Source organism: Macrosteles quadrilineatus, unplaced genomic scaffold (assembly GCF_028750875.1).
Source record: "Macrosteles quadrilineatus isolate MER2022 unplaced genomic scaffold, UCM_ALF_1.0 Scaffold_2__2_contigs__length_208266976, whole genome shotgun sequence".
Classification (NCBI taxonomy): domain Eukaryota; kingdom Metazoa; phylum Arthropoda; class Insecta; order Hemiptera; family Cicadellidae; genus Macrosteles; species Macrosteles quadrilineatus.
In genome coordinates, this window is record NW_026542595.1 from 78,713,030 (window position 1) to 78,730,432 (window position 17,403).

Sequence of the window (17,403 nt, forward strand, 5' to 3'; positions counted from 1 at the left end):
TGAATTATCTCCTTTTTGTCTCGGTCATACCTTTGAGGTAGCAATACTTTAGCTCTAGAGGTTACTCACTTGTAAGTGTCGGCCATGGTGGCGATGGGCTGAGGGATGGAGGAGTACATGGAGTTGAAGGGCGCTCCGGAGTTGACTGGTAGCCGTGGTGTACCAGGGGCCGGGGGACTACCAGCACTGGTCGTCACAGGGTCGCCACCTCTCCTCTGGTTACGTAGCTTCTCCTCGCGTCGCCACTTGGCTCGTCTGTTGCTGAACCACACCTGTAAACATCAAACACTTTTCGTCATCAAAGGTGACTCGACCAACGTCAAAGGTCTTGTCTGTGGCCGTTTCTGCGAGATGCTGCAACAGTTCTCCAGCCCTACTTCCCCAACCGCATCTTATCATAATACCGTAACTTACTTATATACCAACCCAGCTACATCAACCACTGTAAATCCTTCCACGTCAATCCCAACTCCAGAGTCCTAGAACAGTCTCTATGAACGTTGTTGATTTATTGAAACATCACAATCATGGTGTTGCGCTCCACCTTCAAACCATACAAGTACCTAGCGGCTAGATGTTACAGAAGATGTCAATGTAATGTAGCGCTTGGTTAATGTAATCCATTATCAATCAGTTCAGGTGATCTGATCCTTCAACGGCCATTTAATCATAGATCACCAACAATTAGACATTTGGGAAAGTGGACCTAAATACTATAGGTCTGTAATAGTTTCTTTTGCCAGCAGCATCCTGTTCCTACAAATTATTACATAAATAATGGTTTGAAAACTTGACTCAAATTCTGCGGGGTTCTCAAAACTTTGACTTTGTGATTACCAAGAGTGTGTTTATTTGGAGGGTTTTACTCATTTTGTTCGCGTCATTGGTCTGTAACCTTTCGCGGCATTGTTATTTGACTTCTCTATTCGATTCACGCTTTATGCTCCATGTTTTTTTATCCACTTTAGGACCCTACTTTGAGAATGTTTACTTTTTTGTCCCCAATTGAAACTTTTTCACTTGATTTAACAGAAACTAAATTTTCAAATAACCTTGTTACATTTTTCAATATTTTGAAAATAACTCCCCAAGTATTAAAATTATAATACAGATTTTTTTACTTTTCTCTGAAGTAAAGTAAAGAACAAGACCACTGAAGGAAATCAATAATTCGATGTCAATAAAAGTGGGTCTTCCAAGGCAAGGTGTGATATATCCTTGGCGTGCAAGGGAGAGATACAGATAAAGAGAGAGAGCGTCAGCGGCGGCGGCGATTGGTCCGTGTGCAGCGAGGCGGAAGCTGATTGGTCGATGTATTTCGCCCCTCCCCTCCCCCCATCACCCGCGGCTCCGTATGTCCTCTGCGGCTTCTCTGTTTATTTTTTATACTTTATTTATCCTTGATTTTCAAGATATATGGGATTTTGCACGGAGTATGTCAAGTAAAAAGAATCCGTGGAAATATATTTACATTCAGCAGCAGTGCCTGTGGAATGTGTCCAATTTACAACTTTTTAAAGTAATCAAAGTAAAAATGAAATGTGTCGACGGTTAGGTAAAGAGATCCTACAGATCAAAGAGATACTCTATATGAAATACAGGTATATTTTTTTATTAGAGGTATGTAGGGTTTGGTACCTTGTCCACTGAGTCCCTATGTGTAATCATTTCCTTGTCACATTGTTGTAGTCTCTATTGTTTACCGTGTGCGTGTGACTAACATTCAAGTTATCTTGTCTACTTCCGTGTCCCTCTATTGTTATTGCATGTGTGTGTCATTTTCCTTATAACATTGTCTATTGTCTCATCACCTACCTATATTTCTCCTGTCCCCTACCTTATCACATTGTCCAGACATCACAAGATGTCCAGCCTTTAGCTTATCACATTGTCCGTCGCCTCTATCACCCACTACATGTTTTGATGTTTATCTTATCATGGTTTCCGTTGTCTCTGTAGTATAATCCTTATTCAGCATCTAACTTATCATATTCTGTGTTGTACTACTACATGTTCAGTCTCTACCTTATCTCATCGACCGTCTCTCCACTGTCTACTACACGCTGCCTGTTCTGATCTGCTCCACTGTTATGATAATTGATTTGTTTTGTGCTCGCTCACGCGGAATCCGATTGGCCGGTCGCCATATGCCCCTCTCCCTCCCAACCCCTCCCCCTAGGTCATTACGAGGGCCGAGCAGGTCTACCCGCCCTCAGACCTAACGATATTGTTTTCTTTTATTGCCTCTGCCCCTAATCGAGACACCAGATTTATGTGTTTTGCGCTATTATTCGTCTGTTTGCGACGTGTCGCTCGCCCGAGTGGATTTCCTTTGGCGATTGTCGTTTTATTGTGGCAGTTATGTGGAGGGGATTAGGAAATTGATGCAATTTGTCCCGGTATCGGCTTTTATAGGAGCCGAGCAAATTGAATGGTTGGTCTTTTTGTGCACTGATTGATGGTATCGAAGCACCTTGTAAGGGAAGTGTCATATTTGTAAAACGTTTCTAAACATACTTTTAAGCCCTTATATGGATATAGTTTTCAGTGGCTGCATTTTTGGGGAAGTAACTGGTCAATTGGTAAAGCGTGCAGTTTCGGTCCTCGAGGTCCCAGGTTCGAATCCCGAAAATTGCCATTGACTTTTAGCTAACTGATAATGCAATGCAGTAACCCTCAGGCCTAGCCTTAATGGGCGAAACGGTTTAAAGTGAAAACCTGGCGTCCTAAAAATATGAAGGTGGGACAAAATCGGATTCGCAATGAAAAAGATCGTTGGCGGTGAATTCAATGTGGGTGACTTCGAAAAGTAATTAACATCTTTAACAAAACGATTTAGATAACGATTTAGTCTTCGCCTGATTAATTATCCACCGGTTTACTCAACGACTATTTCCCCACGTTAAAGTTGTAACATCTGAGATGTGACAGTAAAGTAGTAGGACAACAAAGTTAGTCAGTGTACCACGGTGACCACGTAACCTGTGGGGGGGGGGGCAGGTAATGTGGGGGGGGGGGGTGTTGGCCGGGCAAACATCGGTTGTTGACGCATGTTTTCAAGGGTCGTTTGCCGCCTTGGTCCGTTCCGTTCCTTGCCGCTATTGATTTTACCTAAGTGGCCCACGCTGGAGGGGATTAGACCCGTCTTTCTCTCTAATCACTCTTTATCTGAAGCCCCCCCTCCTCCTCCCCCCTTACCTGCGGCTGGTATTGGTATTGACATCGTGAGACGAGGAAGTAAACCTACCTTACGTCGGGCGGGGAAATCTTTATCATTCAAAGTTAAACGATGTCAAATTGAAGACTGTTTAATCGAAACATGCGTTTGATATTTTAATAAAACTAAAGGTTTTGTTTTATTTTTCCGTTCCTAGATTGACGTGGGAAAGTTGTGGTGTTTTGGTAAAAAGAGAGTATTTACCTTCGATATTATGTGAATATTATGTCTGTAACGCGATTTTTTTTTCTAGACACATTTCCCATCAAAGTTTATGTCATATTTTCCCCTTAGAAGTGAGTTAGATTACTTTACCTGCTGACCTAAACCTTTATTTATTGACTAAACCCACAGTTAATTATCAAAGTGGGAGAAGGGATTTCAAAAAAGTATAAGATTCTTTTTTATACTTACAGAAGACATTGGTTAGTATCAAGGACCTAATTATAATCGTATTTAAGTAAACTGCAGAAAATAGGTTATCATAATTTAATCATTAACACTCAGTTAAACTATGTATCACTTTTGACTAAATAGGCCAAATAAAACAACAACTTTTGTATCAAAGTGGGTTTTCGATGCATGCACGCCACTATGAACATCCATTTAGAAAATTAAGAGCACGAGTCTTACAATAGTTGACTCGTTCAATTTTTGAGCATATAATTTTTCAGCTCACACGGTGAAGCACTTTAACGTACAAACAAGTACGTGAAGCGTGAATAAAAATAAAGATAACAAAACCACGAGAAAAAACGCGGACCAGTGACGCGAATAAAATGTGTAAAACGTCCTCCAATTAACACGATATTCTCGGTAAACACGGGTAAATAAAATGGCGCTGGCGACCGCCGGGGGGGAGGGGGGGGGGGTACTTATCTAAATGAAGCTAGATCACTTATCCAGATGAAGTCGGCCACATCAAAAACACGTGATTGAAATCCGTTTCAATGGCGCATTCAAACGTTACAAATCAAAACTTTGCTTGAAACAAATACGAGCCAGATGGCGGTGCGTTTGATCTCCTAATCCATTGACAATCCTTTGACGGATATATCCGCCGACCGCGGATATATGCGCGGTTATTAGTACGACATTAGTGTATTGGTCAAATTGTTTAATTTTAAGATTGCAGTTAAGGAAAAGGATGTAAGTGAATTTACCGTTATTTCGTAAGTGTGTACCACAATTTTAACAAAATTCAGTGCTACTATTTCGAAACAATATGCGCTACCAAAATGAACAATGTGATTTTCTCTAGTTATAAAACGGGCTTACCCCAACTCCGCGCGGTGGTCAGAAATCTGTCAAAACCGACTGCCCAACTCCGCGCAGTGGTCACTTCGGGTCCCTCGCGTCACATGCCCAACTCCGCGCAGTGGTCAATTTTGGCTCTCACAGCCCTGACGGATGAGAGTTTGTGCTCTAAGTTTGAAATTATGATATATTTTAATCATTTATAAGAAAGGGAAAGTAAAAAGGTATATGCCTACCCAAAACAGGAGACGAAGCTTAAAACCACTAATATAAGAAGTTTTAAAAAGCCCGTGAGAAAGAGTGACTGTAAATTTATATGTTCCAAAGTCTACAATACTCAATCATTCACATTAGCACTGGGTTTATGAGCTTACTGATAAACTTGAGTACCAAATTCAAAAATGTTAGTCTTGTAAACAACCACAGATTGCTTCAACAAATTGGCTGTAATCTCTGTTTCATAAAACAGTTAGCTATACACCTCAAATTGGGGAAAAAATTGGCTGAAATTGGTTTACGAGCATATTTCTTTTACATCTTATTAAAATTGGCAAATTTTACGTCTATGAAGAGGGTTTTCATTGAATCCAGACCCAGGCCAACGTTTTAGCGGATTTCCCATTTACAGGGTGATTGATATAAGTGTGCCAGCCGTTTTATTCGAAAACTATAAGAGATATCAAAAAAAGTTAAATGGTAAGTGCCTTGGATTTTTTATTAAAAAAATGGTAGTCAAGTCAAAAAAATTATTTTAGCCACCATTTTTTCAATATGGCCGCCAACTTTGATTTTTCTTATGGAACACCCTGTATTTTATGATGTATTCTGGTAGAAAATGTAATTTTAAGACGATTTTATTCTTGTAATTTTTTTCATAAACCTAACCGTTTCAAAGATAATAATGGTTGAGTTTTGAAATTTTTGCATGAGAAAGAGTTTCGATAAAGGCCTAAGCAAGCATGCCAGCTGTTTTATTCTAAAACCATTCAAAATTTCACAACTTAAACCATTATTATCTTTGAAACGGTTAGGTTTGTGAAAATAATTACAAGAATAAAATCGTCTTAAAATTACATTTTCTACCAGAATACATCATGAAATACAGGATGTTCCATAAGAAAAATCAAAGTTGGCGGCCATATTGGAAAAATGGTGGCTAAAATATTTTTCTTGGCTTGACTATAATTTTTTAAATAAAACATCCAAGGCACTTACCTTTTAACTTTTTTTGATATCTCTTATGGTTTTCGAATAAAACGGCTGGCACACTTATATCAATCACCCTGTATAGGGAATAGGCTATTACCGTAGGTCTCATGGTAAGACCTGGACTCACTGATTAAATTTTTCGTTTTTATTTCCCAAAGGCCGAAAACACCATCCGTTCAAATTCATATATATATATACCGGTATATATATTTTATGTGGATATATGTAAGTCTGTTAGCACGATAACTCGAGCAAAATGATCTGATTTTGATTAAATTTGGTGTGAACGTGTAAACCGTTTATTCGAACGAGTTCACAAACCAGCACGATTGAACCATGTGAACGGGGGCTTATGTATATATTATGAAAGTATAACGGTTTGAAATTTCTTTTGAAACCACTTTGTAAAGCTTAAAAACAAATAATTCAGTATATCGAAGCGTAAAAGCGCCATAATAGTTACAGAAAAAATGCCAAAGAATTCTTATTTTTAAATTCTCATGTTATTCTTATGGCGAATAAGTAAACTGTTGTAAATTCCTGTAAAAGGAACATATTTTGATTAAATTGTCAAATGCATTTATTTTACACTTAACTATTAACATTTCACACTTTTACCCTGTCTCAAACACTTGTTGATGGGTCTGTAATTGACGGGTACCTAACCTTAATATTACAAGTGGCCACCGCGCGGAGTTGGAATCGGCCCTAAAAGTGACCACCGCGCGGAGTTGGGCTGAACCCTTCGGGGGCCATAAAACTTTTCCTCGGATTAAATTTGACCACTGCGCGGAGTTGGGCAATCCCCTATAAAACGGCATTAAATAGTAAGAAATAGTTTTAGTTTTGCAAATAGTTAAGCGAGTATAAATATATTTTCTTTTATTCTAAATCGGTACAGTGTAGTAAGATATAGTTTTCGTTTTGCAAAAAAGTGTTGCGGGTATAAATAGTTGTCGTAGGATGATGTTTCGGTGAGAGTAGTAGAGTAGCGTTCATAATATACAACGATTACAGCAATTTCAGGTTTTTAAGTACGAGCCTATCCTACAAAATCATGGAAATGATTTCATTATAGTGGAATTCAAACTCCAAAAAAATATTTGAAATTTAATTCATTGTCATCTATCGTTAGCAAGTTGTTTTTGGTCCTTTCTGGGTTTCCGCCAAACCACACGGGTGAAATCTTCAGAAATTCTTTAAGCATTTGCTCTGAACTATTTTAACTGTATGGAGTTCGAATTGTATAGCCTTAATAGACTCATAATGTTCACCATCTACATGTAAGCCTATGTAATACACACAGAACTTATACAATAGATACTCATTCTTGATGAAATTATTATTTTGTTTTATTCAACTGTTTATATTACAATAAGCACACAGTATCACCAATGCTCATTGCTCATCTTTACAAGAAATACATACGGTATGTGTTACGTATTTAATCTCAATAAAAATAATAATAAAATGCCCTATTGTTATATAAAAAGTTGAATAAAAACGCTCAAGCGAGAATCTAAACACCGCACCGCGAAAACCCGGTACAACACGGTTTACACGGAGAAAATGATTGTCTAAATAATTAATCAACTAAAACAGCGAAAACACGTTCGGTGATTACAAAGAAGCGAAATTACAAAAACCCAGCAACTCTAATATCTTCCAGACCGACGAACAATTTTGTGCTGTAGGTAAAAATAATTCTGAAAATTAAAACAGTACGTTTGTCGGGTAGGGAGGAGAGATATGCGCGTTTCCTTCTTGCTTTGTCGGGCATGTTCACGCTCCGGTGCTGGTTGTATGTCTGTGTCTGTGTGTATTCACAAAAATGCTAATGCGCGCGCTCCGTGCTCCATGCTTCATTTTGGTTTACAACAATACCCCCTCGCGTCTACTGTTTTTATAATCACCGCGGATGCTCTTTTTATTTTTGTTGCTTTTCTTCTCCCGCCGTTTTGTAATTTTTCCCGAACATTTTTTGCGGAATCATCTATATGTATGCCGTATTGTTCCCGCACCCTTTCATTACTGTTTTCATTTACATCCTTTTGGCGCGGAATTGCTTTCCGAATTAAAAAGTGTTGTTCTTGCAACGCCGCGCGGTTCTGGCGGTTGTTTTTAATAAATTCCTCCCCTGACGCCCCCAGATTGTCGTCGGTTCGTTGTGCTCGTTTGAATTACAGATAAACGCGATTCATCTTCAGTCTCCCTAATTTGTCGTTGTAATCATCTACGAAATTAGCTCAAATCCCCTCCACTCTCGCTCTTTTACAGATTCTTTGATTTAAACTTGGATTCTGGAACAATTCGTGAGCTCGTTTGTTGCTTGAATTACTGTGCAATTAGAAACCACGGAGTATTATAAACAAGGATTTCATTTTACGTTCAGTTTTCAACAGATAGTAGGGCTTTATTACTCAATTGAAAGGATCTAATTTCATTTAGATTTTTTGTATAGCAAATACAGTATCTTCAAAATTACTTTACTGTTGGTAGGTTATTATTCATGAACGGCAGTCTGACTTTTGGGAACTTTTAGGCCTAGCAGATATCCTTAATAGCTTCTTTTTGCAGGAATATTCCCTCTCAAAATGCTTAACCATGTTAGATTTTTTTATATTCCAAAAGCAATTACCATTACAATTTAAACTATTTCCCAATGTCATAATGCCAAAGTAATTTTGTCGTTCAAACACAGCTAATCTTTTACCATGCTCGACTTCTACACTATTTTCAGGCCAGCTTTTATCAGCTTGTAGTGTTTCCCAGCCATTCATCTCTCCCATTCAAACACGATTCCCGTGATTTTTAAGTGTCGTCGATTCGATATTCCCCAAGACACATCAAACAACTCCGATGGTATGAATGCTGCAGCTACCTCCGCCACACAAAAGCTTATCTAATTACGAGCGCCACCTATGGCACTTTACCGCATTACGCGCATAACAACGCGTTCTGCTCCTCAGGCAATTAGCGCGTCAAAGCTGTTTCACGTTTTGTCACCTCAATCCTCGCAGTCTCCCGCCAGTTTTACGTTCTGTCGCCTCATTGTACCCGCCAAATTCGCTCTTCGCGTCAACTTCTTCTGTGTTTGATCTGGTTCGGCTTTGTGCGGAGTTGAAATCTGACATGAATCGCTAAAAAGCTTATTGTCGAGGTTTATTAGCTGACTAGGGTTGGATTTGCGTTTGTGTTGAAGTGCGCCAAGTTAGGTGTGCAACTCTTTAGGATTGGTGTACAGAAATTCACAGTTGCATACGACAAAATTAACATTTTGTACACACACAAACACAGATTTTGACTCGTTAAAGATGTGGACAACACAAGTCAGTAGTTATGGAAGGAGAGGATTTTATGGAGAATTGAAATGAAATTGAAAATTTTCATTTATGTGCGAGTGTGATGGTATTTGTGATTGGAGGGGTACATGTGAATGAGAATTGAAAGTTGGTGTTTGTTATTGTAAGAGAAAGAGAGAATGAAAGAGTGTGAGAGAATGAAAGAGAATATGGGTAAGGAAGAGGGTAATGAAAGAGAGAGGGATAGAGAATATGTGGGGGTGAGAGTGAGAGAGAGAGAGAGTTAAAGAGAAAATGGGGGAGGAAGAGGGAGACATCATATATAATGGAAACAAAAATAGGTTCATAGTATGCATGAGCTCATAGCACACACTTGCAGTAATTTAATACCAAATTTCTTAGACTTCACTTTTTTCAACTAACAACAATGCTAGGTGCTTCCGTACATGTACAAGAACTTCCCCAACTCGTGACTTCAGTTACCAACAGCTTAAAAAGATGAAGCACGGTTTCAAAAGGTGTCACACATTTTTCCGTATCCAATAGTTGCTTCAATAAAAAACATGGTTTCAGTACTAAACACAAATGATGACCTAATTTAATGGTCATTTTGACAATGGGGAGTTCTTGGGTAGAGCATTTCTTCAAAGATGGAGTGCAAGACAGTTAATTAGTTAACAATGATGTTAACTCAGCTGAAATTGTCAAGCAAGTGCATGAAGCAAGCACATTTTCGTTGAAATGCAATGCATTGTTGACCATTGACATTTTAACACGTTTAATCTTCTAGCTATGTAAAGGTTCTAGTAAGAATTTACTGGACAGGAGAGGAACCAACAAGATCAAAATAATGACTAAAAGGAACACATATCAATGTGCAAGAAAAATTGAATTTATAGTTTGCACAATATCTTAGGATTTGATAACTTATCAAACAAGGGTATATTGTAAAAACTGTTAAGAATCCAACCTGTATTCTAGCCTCTGGCAATCCGATCTTCTCGGCGAGCCTTTCTCTGGCGAACACGTCTGGGTAATGTGTCCTCTCAAACTCTATAACAAACATAAATCAAAACAAAATCTTAAACAAAATAAATAATCAATTTTACTTAAATTTAATTGAACCAAATATTAGTTGAGTTGATGGATTGATTTTGTAATGATGAATACTTAGACGAGACTTTCAAGAAAATACTTCATCATCTCGGGTAAGGAGAGATCGATCGCAGTATTTAAACCAGTCAGTTAACTTGTTATAAATCTACTTGAAAATAAAGACTGGTTTTATTAGTGCATTGCTACCCTATTTAATTATTTTAATAGGTAAATAAAGAGCTTACATAAATTAAGAAAGGTAACATTATTCAAACGTTCAATTCTCAAAAATTTGACATATCTAGCGTTTACTTTTATAAGGGTTGAAGGTATTTCTTTTATGCTTTTACTTTAACTCTACGACTAGTTAGTTGGTGAATAACAAGATTAAAGTTACTCTAACATTAGAAAAACATGCTACGTTTTACAGTCATTTTGGTTGTTATAATTTTTATAGAGTGCACCCAAACAGTTTGAAACGCAACGAGAAAACCCCACAACGAATATAGTTTATAAACCCACAAAATTAACGTTTTATTATGTTTTACCTATGGCAACGTACATTGTCATCACACACCGTAAGGGTTGTTTCATTTTAGATTATGTCTTTTTTTTAGAAAAAGAGCCCAAACATATTACCATACAATGAGAAATGCCCTCTTCACTAATTTCTGTTACAAACTGATAAAAAACAACAAAATATCATTTTCAAACACCTTCTACCACTAAACCACAGTTAGTAAGTAACAAAGTACGAGATTACTTCCATATAGGCTGTTTTACGGTCCTGTCGGATAGATCAGTTTAAGAGTAAGCCTATATCCACAACCATTTTACCAGTCAACAAGGAATAACCATTACTAGTGACGAGTTTAAACCTATAAAATAACCATTAAATATCCCCAACCTCTATACCACTACAGTTAGTAAGCTAAGATCATCGCACTACACAGGTTGTTAGTACCAAGACAGAGTGTAGGTATTCCTTAGTGATGTGAGATTCAAGCATGATTCAAGTACCTTTCTCCAGGCTGTCTATTTGTTCGTTGGTAAAGGAAGTGCGATTCCGCTGCAGTTTCCGCTTCAGCCGTAGCCTCAACTGGGAGTCTTCATCAGCTGATGAGTTGTGTTCTGAGTTGCCGTCAGATGTGTTTTCGTGGATCATATCTCCTGAGGGAAAACGCCACTTAAGACTTCCGGTGAAGAAAGGCATAGAACAAGACGGGAGGGATGACGAACTAGCTTCCGGATTGGTTACTTTCAGGGTGTTCGATAATTTCCTTAGCCTTTTCGTAATCTCTTCCGTCTTATTCTATCAAAGTGATAAAACACAAACATAGCAGTGATTCTAGGCTCTAAATCTATTCCTTATTTCGAGGGTGGCAGGGACATGTCAAACTGGAGTTGAAGGTGATTGTGTAAGTTAAGGCTACTTGGTGATTCGCAAAAGGTATGTGAATTCGTTTCAGTACGGAATCAAGGGTTTAGGGATTATTAAAAATTGTAAAATGAGTTGGAATTTTTGAAATTAAACTATCATTTATTTGTCAAGTTTATTCTTAAAATGATTTATCCAACGGGAATAGCAGGGATTGTAAGCGACTATTGACATAACGTTGACTATTTGATACTAAACCGCCAAGAGTGTTCAATTGACTTAGTGTAATGCAAATTCTACAATGAGCACCGTGATTTAAGTATACATTACGAAAAAATTATAAGTATGTTTATTTGTATTTATAGTTTGTTGTGTGTATCACGTAATAGCAGTTGATGAATTGATCACATTCGAGTAAAAAAATTGTGTAAATGATCAAACAAAAAGGGCCTTGGGACGCACAAACAGCAAATAAAGAAAATAGAATCTAATCTAGAATGTAATCCTGGAAAACAAATTAAAATTCATAATAATTAAAAATATAATAAGTATTAAAACTAATAAATCATGCACAATTAAAACTAAAACAAAATGGACTTTTTACCACAGTTCGAACTTTAATAAAATAAATATTCAGGGGAATTACGAACTCTAGAGCGAGAAACACATAACGGTGAGTGAAGCTGCAGCTTGGACCTGGGTCTAATGGAGATCGAGTTAGGGCTATTAGGTCTTGTTTGACCTGGTCGAAGGGATTAAGAATGGTTAAGTCCTCGTGTAGTCTGCGTAGGCGGTGAGAAGGCTCTTAGGTCTGAATTAACCATTACATTACCACAAATGCATTGTGAATGCAGTCGATTTTTGGAGGGACAATTTACTCGATGGAAAGAAACTGAAAAGCAATATTTTGTAGCAGAAGAATTTTGACGATATATTTGAAAGCACTTCAAGACCATTGTGTTTTAGATAAATATTTTGATGTGAAATAAAATTCACCTTAAAAAGGATAAGGTACGTAAGACATATTTTTAAAATTAAAATCATTATGTGAATATGATTTTAACTGCTATTTTAATAGATTTTGATGCAGTATCTGTCATTATCAAAACAAACCCGATTGTTCAAACAATCACCAGTATTTAAGGGATTTCCAGAGTAAAGAAGGAAGACAAAGACGGGAAGCGGCTAAAGAGAGTTCCTAAAGAAACTCGTCTCAAGAATTACAGACGTCTGTTATTGTGGTTGATGCAATTTACAATAAATTTCAAACATGGCTGCCCCGAGTCCCGCCCGCGGAATTGTTATATTTCCAAAGTAATGTCACTACCTTATGTTCCCGGTTCAAAATTGCGCCCATTCTCTGAGGAACGATTACAACTTTTTTCTGTAGAAATGAACATAATTTCCGTCTGACTGGGCGGGCCCCCCCCCCGCCCACGAGTTGGTGAGGTCGTAATTGCGTTAGTGGTAAATTTCATCACGAGAACGTCTTGAGTTGCGCCCCGAGCTTCGAAGATTAGATTACCCTCCCCGGCAGAGAGCACCCTGGCCCTACCCCGCCGCCGTGAACTGCAAACACCGACGATTTGATGACCGATTTTAGATTTGGAAAATCTCAATATTGGTGTTGGGATTTAACTTGAATTACCAATCTAGAATCTGTATAAATTAAACTATTATTTTTTGTTGTTTAAGATTCGAGAACTGTAATTCTTTACATTAACCAATTAGGGTTCGTGATACAAAAGAGGTTTAAGAGATAACTCAAAATGAATCCAGCAATTAAATATATTAATTCCATGAAAATACTGCAGAATAATCCAACGTGCACAACAAGACATTATTCGAAAACGTAAAGCGCATCCGGTTGACGAGGGACTTATCCTTTGAAGCTTGGCCAGGTAGAGTGCAGTGAATTAGCGCACCTTGCAGTAGTTAATGGTCCTAGTAAAGCCCTTTACTGTGGCACTCGGATCTAATCTGGCAGAGAGTGGATGGTCATCGGATCAAGCACTGAGTGCTGGGAATGCACGCATGTATGACACAATCCTACTGTCTGCACAAGGGCTTGTACACTTGTACTACTGGGAGTGAAGATTGATGTTAGACAAAGTTAGAAAGTCTTAATCACTGTACAGTGTCGTTTAAACATATTTTGTAATCAACAAATGATTGAGGACTTAAATTTAATGGATTTAAGCGTTTGAATAGCTAATAGTTAGAAATAAAAGAAAAAAAAACTGTTGATACGAATAAGTGATTTAAAATCACTAATAATCTTGTAAAATTAGTGTTGAAAAGAGGATTGTTTGTTGATTAGCAAATCTATCCTGTAAACGCGATAACGAGCGTCAGGTGACGTGAAGCGTGCTGTGTTTATCACCTGAACATTTGCCTGAAGGGTCGAGAGTCGGCCCAACTTAGCCTGCCAGATTTTCTCAGCCGTTGGGCTCGGAGTTCAATTTAATCTGGTATGAAACTCGCGGAAGCGAGAGGCAAAGTTATATTAATCAATAGACGTCAAAACTCCGCTGAACAAGGAGGAGAGTCAAGTCTGAGTTGTTATGTAGATGTAGGAGGAGGGGGGTGGGGGTGGTCAACAAAGTTTAGTGTATTTGAAGCGCCATTCAAGGGTAGGGAGCGACGCAGCGAAGCATGTCACGAGACTGGGGTAACTTTGAAACGTTATTATTTCGGATGTTCCTCCTCTCCTTGTCTTCGCCTTCTCGTCATCCGATTCGCCTCCGGTCTCTTTTTCCTTCCGAGTCGCGTAGAAGAAAGCAATTTAGAGAAAGTTGGACAACCCTTACTGCCGACGACGTTTAGTTTAATAACCGACCGTCTCGGGGAACATTGGAGTTACTCACTCCTGATTAAAAGTAAGCGGGTGATTCTTCCAGAGCAATTCGGAACGCTCTTTAATCACATTGAATTGTCTCTCGAGAGCTTAATCTAAGGTGAAGAGGAGTCTAAGGAATACCTAGACACTCAGCTTGACAACATTACTCTCTTTAGAGATGACTTTGTTCCAAATTTGTTTATGTCTTAAAAGACACAGTCTCGTTACAGAGTGTTTTGTATCAACCCACCTCGTGTAATATAATAGCCATATAAAATGTTTTGTATACCGTAAACAGACCTAAAGGCACTATAGACATAACACAGCCAACCCCCAAATCAACTATCAGCAAAGCAAACTGGTTAGTGGTAGTTTTTTTATTATTGAAAACATAAACCAAACTCTGTTGAAAATTTTTATCTTTTACTGAAACCTGACGTTGAAATGTAGTGACTTCTAAGTCTTGTCTACTGATTGTTAAAGCGGGGGTTCACTGTGATGTAAGCCTTTACACAAGCTCTACTTATCGCTACAGACACTGACCTCTCTTGGGGATGTCGTCGCGGGTGACCTGAGGCGCTAGGGCGGCTGCCGGGTTGGGCGGCAGACCCAGGTGGGCAGCTGTGGGTGATGTACCAGGGTACCACGCCCAGCCGGGGGTCTGACCGTTGAACATCCTCAGCTTGTCGTACACACTCTCGTTCTGGGATGACACTTGCTGCTCCTTCTGGGCGGCGAGGTTCCGTAACACTCGGTTGATGGAGGATACCTGCAGAACACAGTGTATGAAGACTTGAGAGCCATAGGATCAGAGGTTAAACATACAAATGCTGAAGAAAAACATCCAATGCAGTTCGTATTGGCTAGACAAATAAACGTCATAAAAATTGTGATTAAAGTAACGTTAAAATATCTTCCAGCAACTATAATAGGTGAGCACTGACTCATAATCGAAACTTCTTGAAGAATATTTTCGTTACAAGATACATTATTGAGACTTGAAGACCTTGGGAATAGTCTTGAAGAAGTAAGGCATAGAACGTAGAATAACTTAATATGCAGTTACTTTGTCGAGCTAGCTTGACTTTAAACGTCATTAACATCGGACATGGAGACTATACTTTGAAGCGGTACTTCTCAAGGAACTACAACACAGGAGCTTTTGCTCAGCACCCACACTTCGTGAAACATATGTTTAGCTTTATGCAAACTAGTTCGGTTGGTATCGGATATAAGCGTTTTCATCCCATATTCTTCCGAATACATGTCTCTTGGAGCGTAAACTGTCACTGGTAAAATCTTTGATCGATGTACCAAACGATTTGTAGCTCAGACATTGTGAGGCAATACTAACTAAACTGTTTAAGATGTACAGGGAATGTTTTATACTTTGTTAATTTGTAATCATTAAAATTCAATTTTTGTTTAGAAAGACATAGAATAATTCACACAACGAAAAGACCTCTACATAAGGCCTACATATGCCGTGAGTCGTTCAGTGTAGCAGATGGTCTATTTCCGAAACAGATAATCCGCCTCCAAATCATTTCAAGTACCTGGGTCCCATCAGAGTGGGAGTATGTCTCTAAAGGCGTGCGCTTAAAGAGAGAAAGGCGGAGGTTGGCAAAAAGCGGAGTTATCGGGGGAGCGTTTTGGAGGGGGCCGCACAAAAGCCGGCGGTTGATGGTATCGTGGCAATTGTACGGACCCCAACCCATCACAACACAACACACGGAGATGCTACTGACTTATCTGCCATCTACCGGCCAATACATGCCAGTATCATGACGAGAGGTTGAGCTTTTCAGTGCTTTTATCATTGTTGCTCATTTACATTCCAGAACGCTAGGCTCTAGTCCGAGACAGTTTTGCATATTTAGAAACAGACTATAGTCGCATTATTGGTGCTTGGTCATTGGTGATTGGCGGGATTTGAACTGGATACCTCGGTAACCGAACCCGCGCACTCTACCACTAGCCCAACTCCCTTCATCATTTAAATAATAAGGTGTCCGTAAGCTATAGCTAAGAAATTAAGTTCTAACACAATTTCTTTTTAAATGAGGTTTCAAGAACAGGAAGGTGTGCAATATACTTTATTGAATAAGGAGAATTCATTGTGAAAAGAACTTGTTTATCATCAAGAACTCAAAACATACGCTGTAATTGTTGGTGTAGAGACAGCAAAACACAGCTTGCCTCTTGTTTGTTGTCGAAACTCTAATATAATCAACAATATTCGCATTTCTGGCATTATTCAACAAATTCTACAACAGATGTTTGGTTAATACATCATCATTTAATTTCAAATTGAGATGAAGACTGAATACGTAACTGGGCGTTCATCAACCAAAACCAAAATATGAGTGAAGGATGGAATGAGATCATAGCCACCTCTAGAGAAGGCTTTGGTGTGATGCTGTTGTAGCTTTGATGTATCTTTGACCAGGACTATTTAGTAAAAGACCAATGACCAAAGGTAGCTGGGTCTACTTTCGGACCCCTAAAAAGTTTCTGGTTTTTATCAGGATCGAACCGGCAACCTTGTGATTGCTAGGTAAGCACTACTGCCCAGCTATATGCCCAGCTATAAGATCAGAGACAGCAACCCTTATTAGCCCACATCTCATATCCCCTGTATATGTATCTATCCCTTGTATCTCTAGACGACCTGATCACCACGCTTCGGTCGTCAAGTTTCGACGCCCGTATATACACACACAATGCCAATCGGCGTTGTGCGATTAGGTGTTGCGTCCCCGCCATAATTTATTCCCGCGCTCCCTGTTGTCAGCAGACGACAGCTTGTGAGTGATGGCGTGCCGATGACTGCCGAACACGCCCGAGTGTGCCCGAGTCAATCGTCTGGCACTAAACTCCTCCGCTGGCACATTTGCGTTTTAATTGAAATACTCAAGAACCGTTAATAATGTTGTTAAATCACTGAGAAAGATAATTAACTATGAAAAACTCCAATGAATCATCCACCCTCCGAAATTGAGTAATCGAACTTGTAAGTTATGAACTGGTCTACGTTCTCATTTTCATTTAGAATATTTTTACTCGATAAACTTCAAGTATTTTTAATAAAAGATGAGTTCAATGG

General features: G+C 38.8%; 1 protein-coding gene across 3 annotated transcripts in view; it reads right to left on the reverse strand.

Annotated features, from left to right (window-relative positions):
- The window catches only part of LOC128985074 (paired box protein Pax-6-like), an 85,292-nt gene that overhangs the window by 7,739 nt on the left and 60,150 nt on the right, over positions 1-17,403 (reverse strand). The window contains exons 5-8 of one of the 3 annotated variants that reach the window (XM_054404450.1): positions 14,841-15,066; positions 11,101-11,247; positions 9,956-10,038; positions 70-272 (exon numbers count right to left, since the gene is read on the reverse strand). In XM_054404450.1, the coding sequence (XP_054260425.1) occupies positions 70-272; positions 9,956-10,038; positions 11,101-11,247; positions 14,841-15,066 (659 nt within the window). Of the gene's footprint in view, positions 1-69; positions 273-9,955; positions 10,039-11,100; positions 11,251-14,840; positions 15,067-17,403 lie in introns of all 3 variants that reach the window. The other 2 variants (XM_054404449.1, XM_054404451.1) reach the window with 2 other exon arrangements.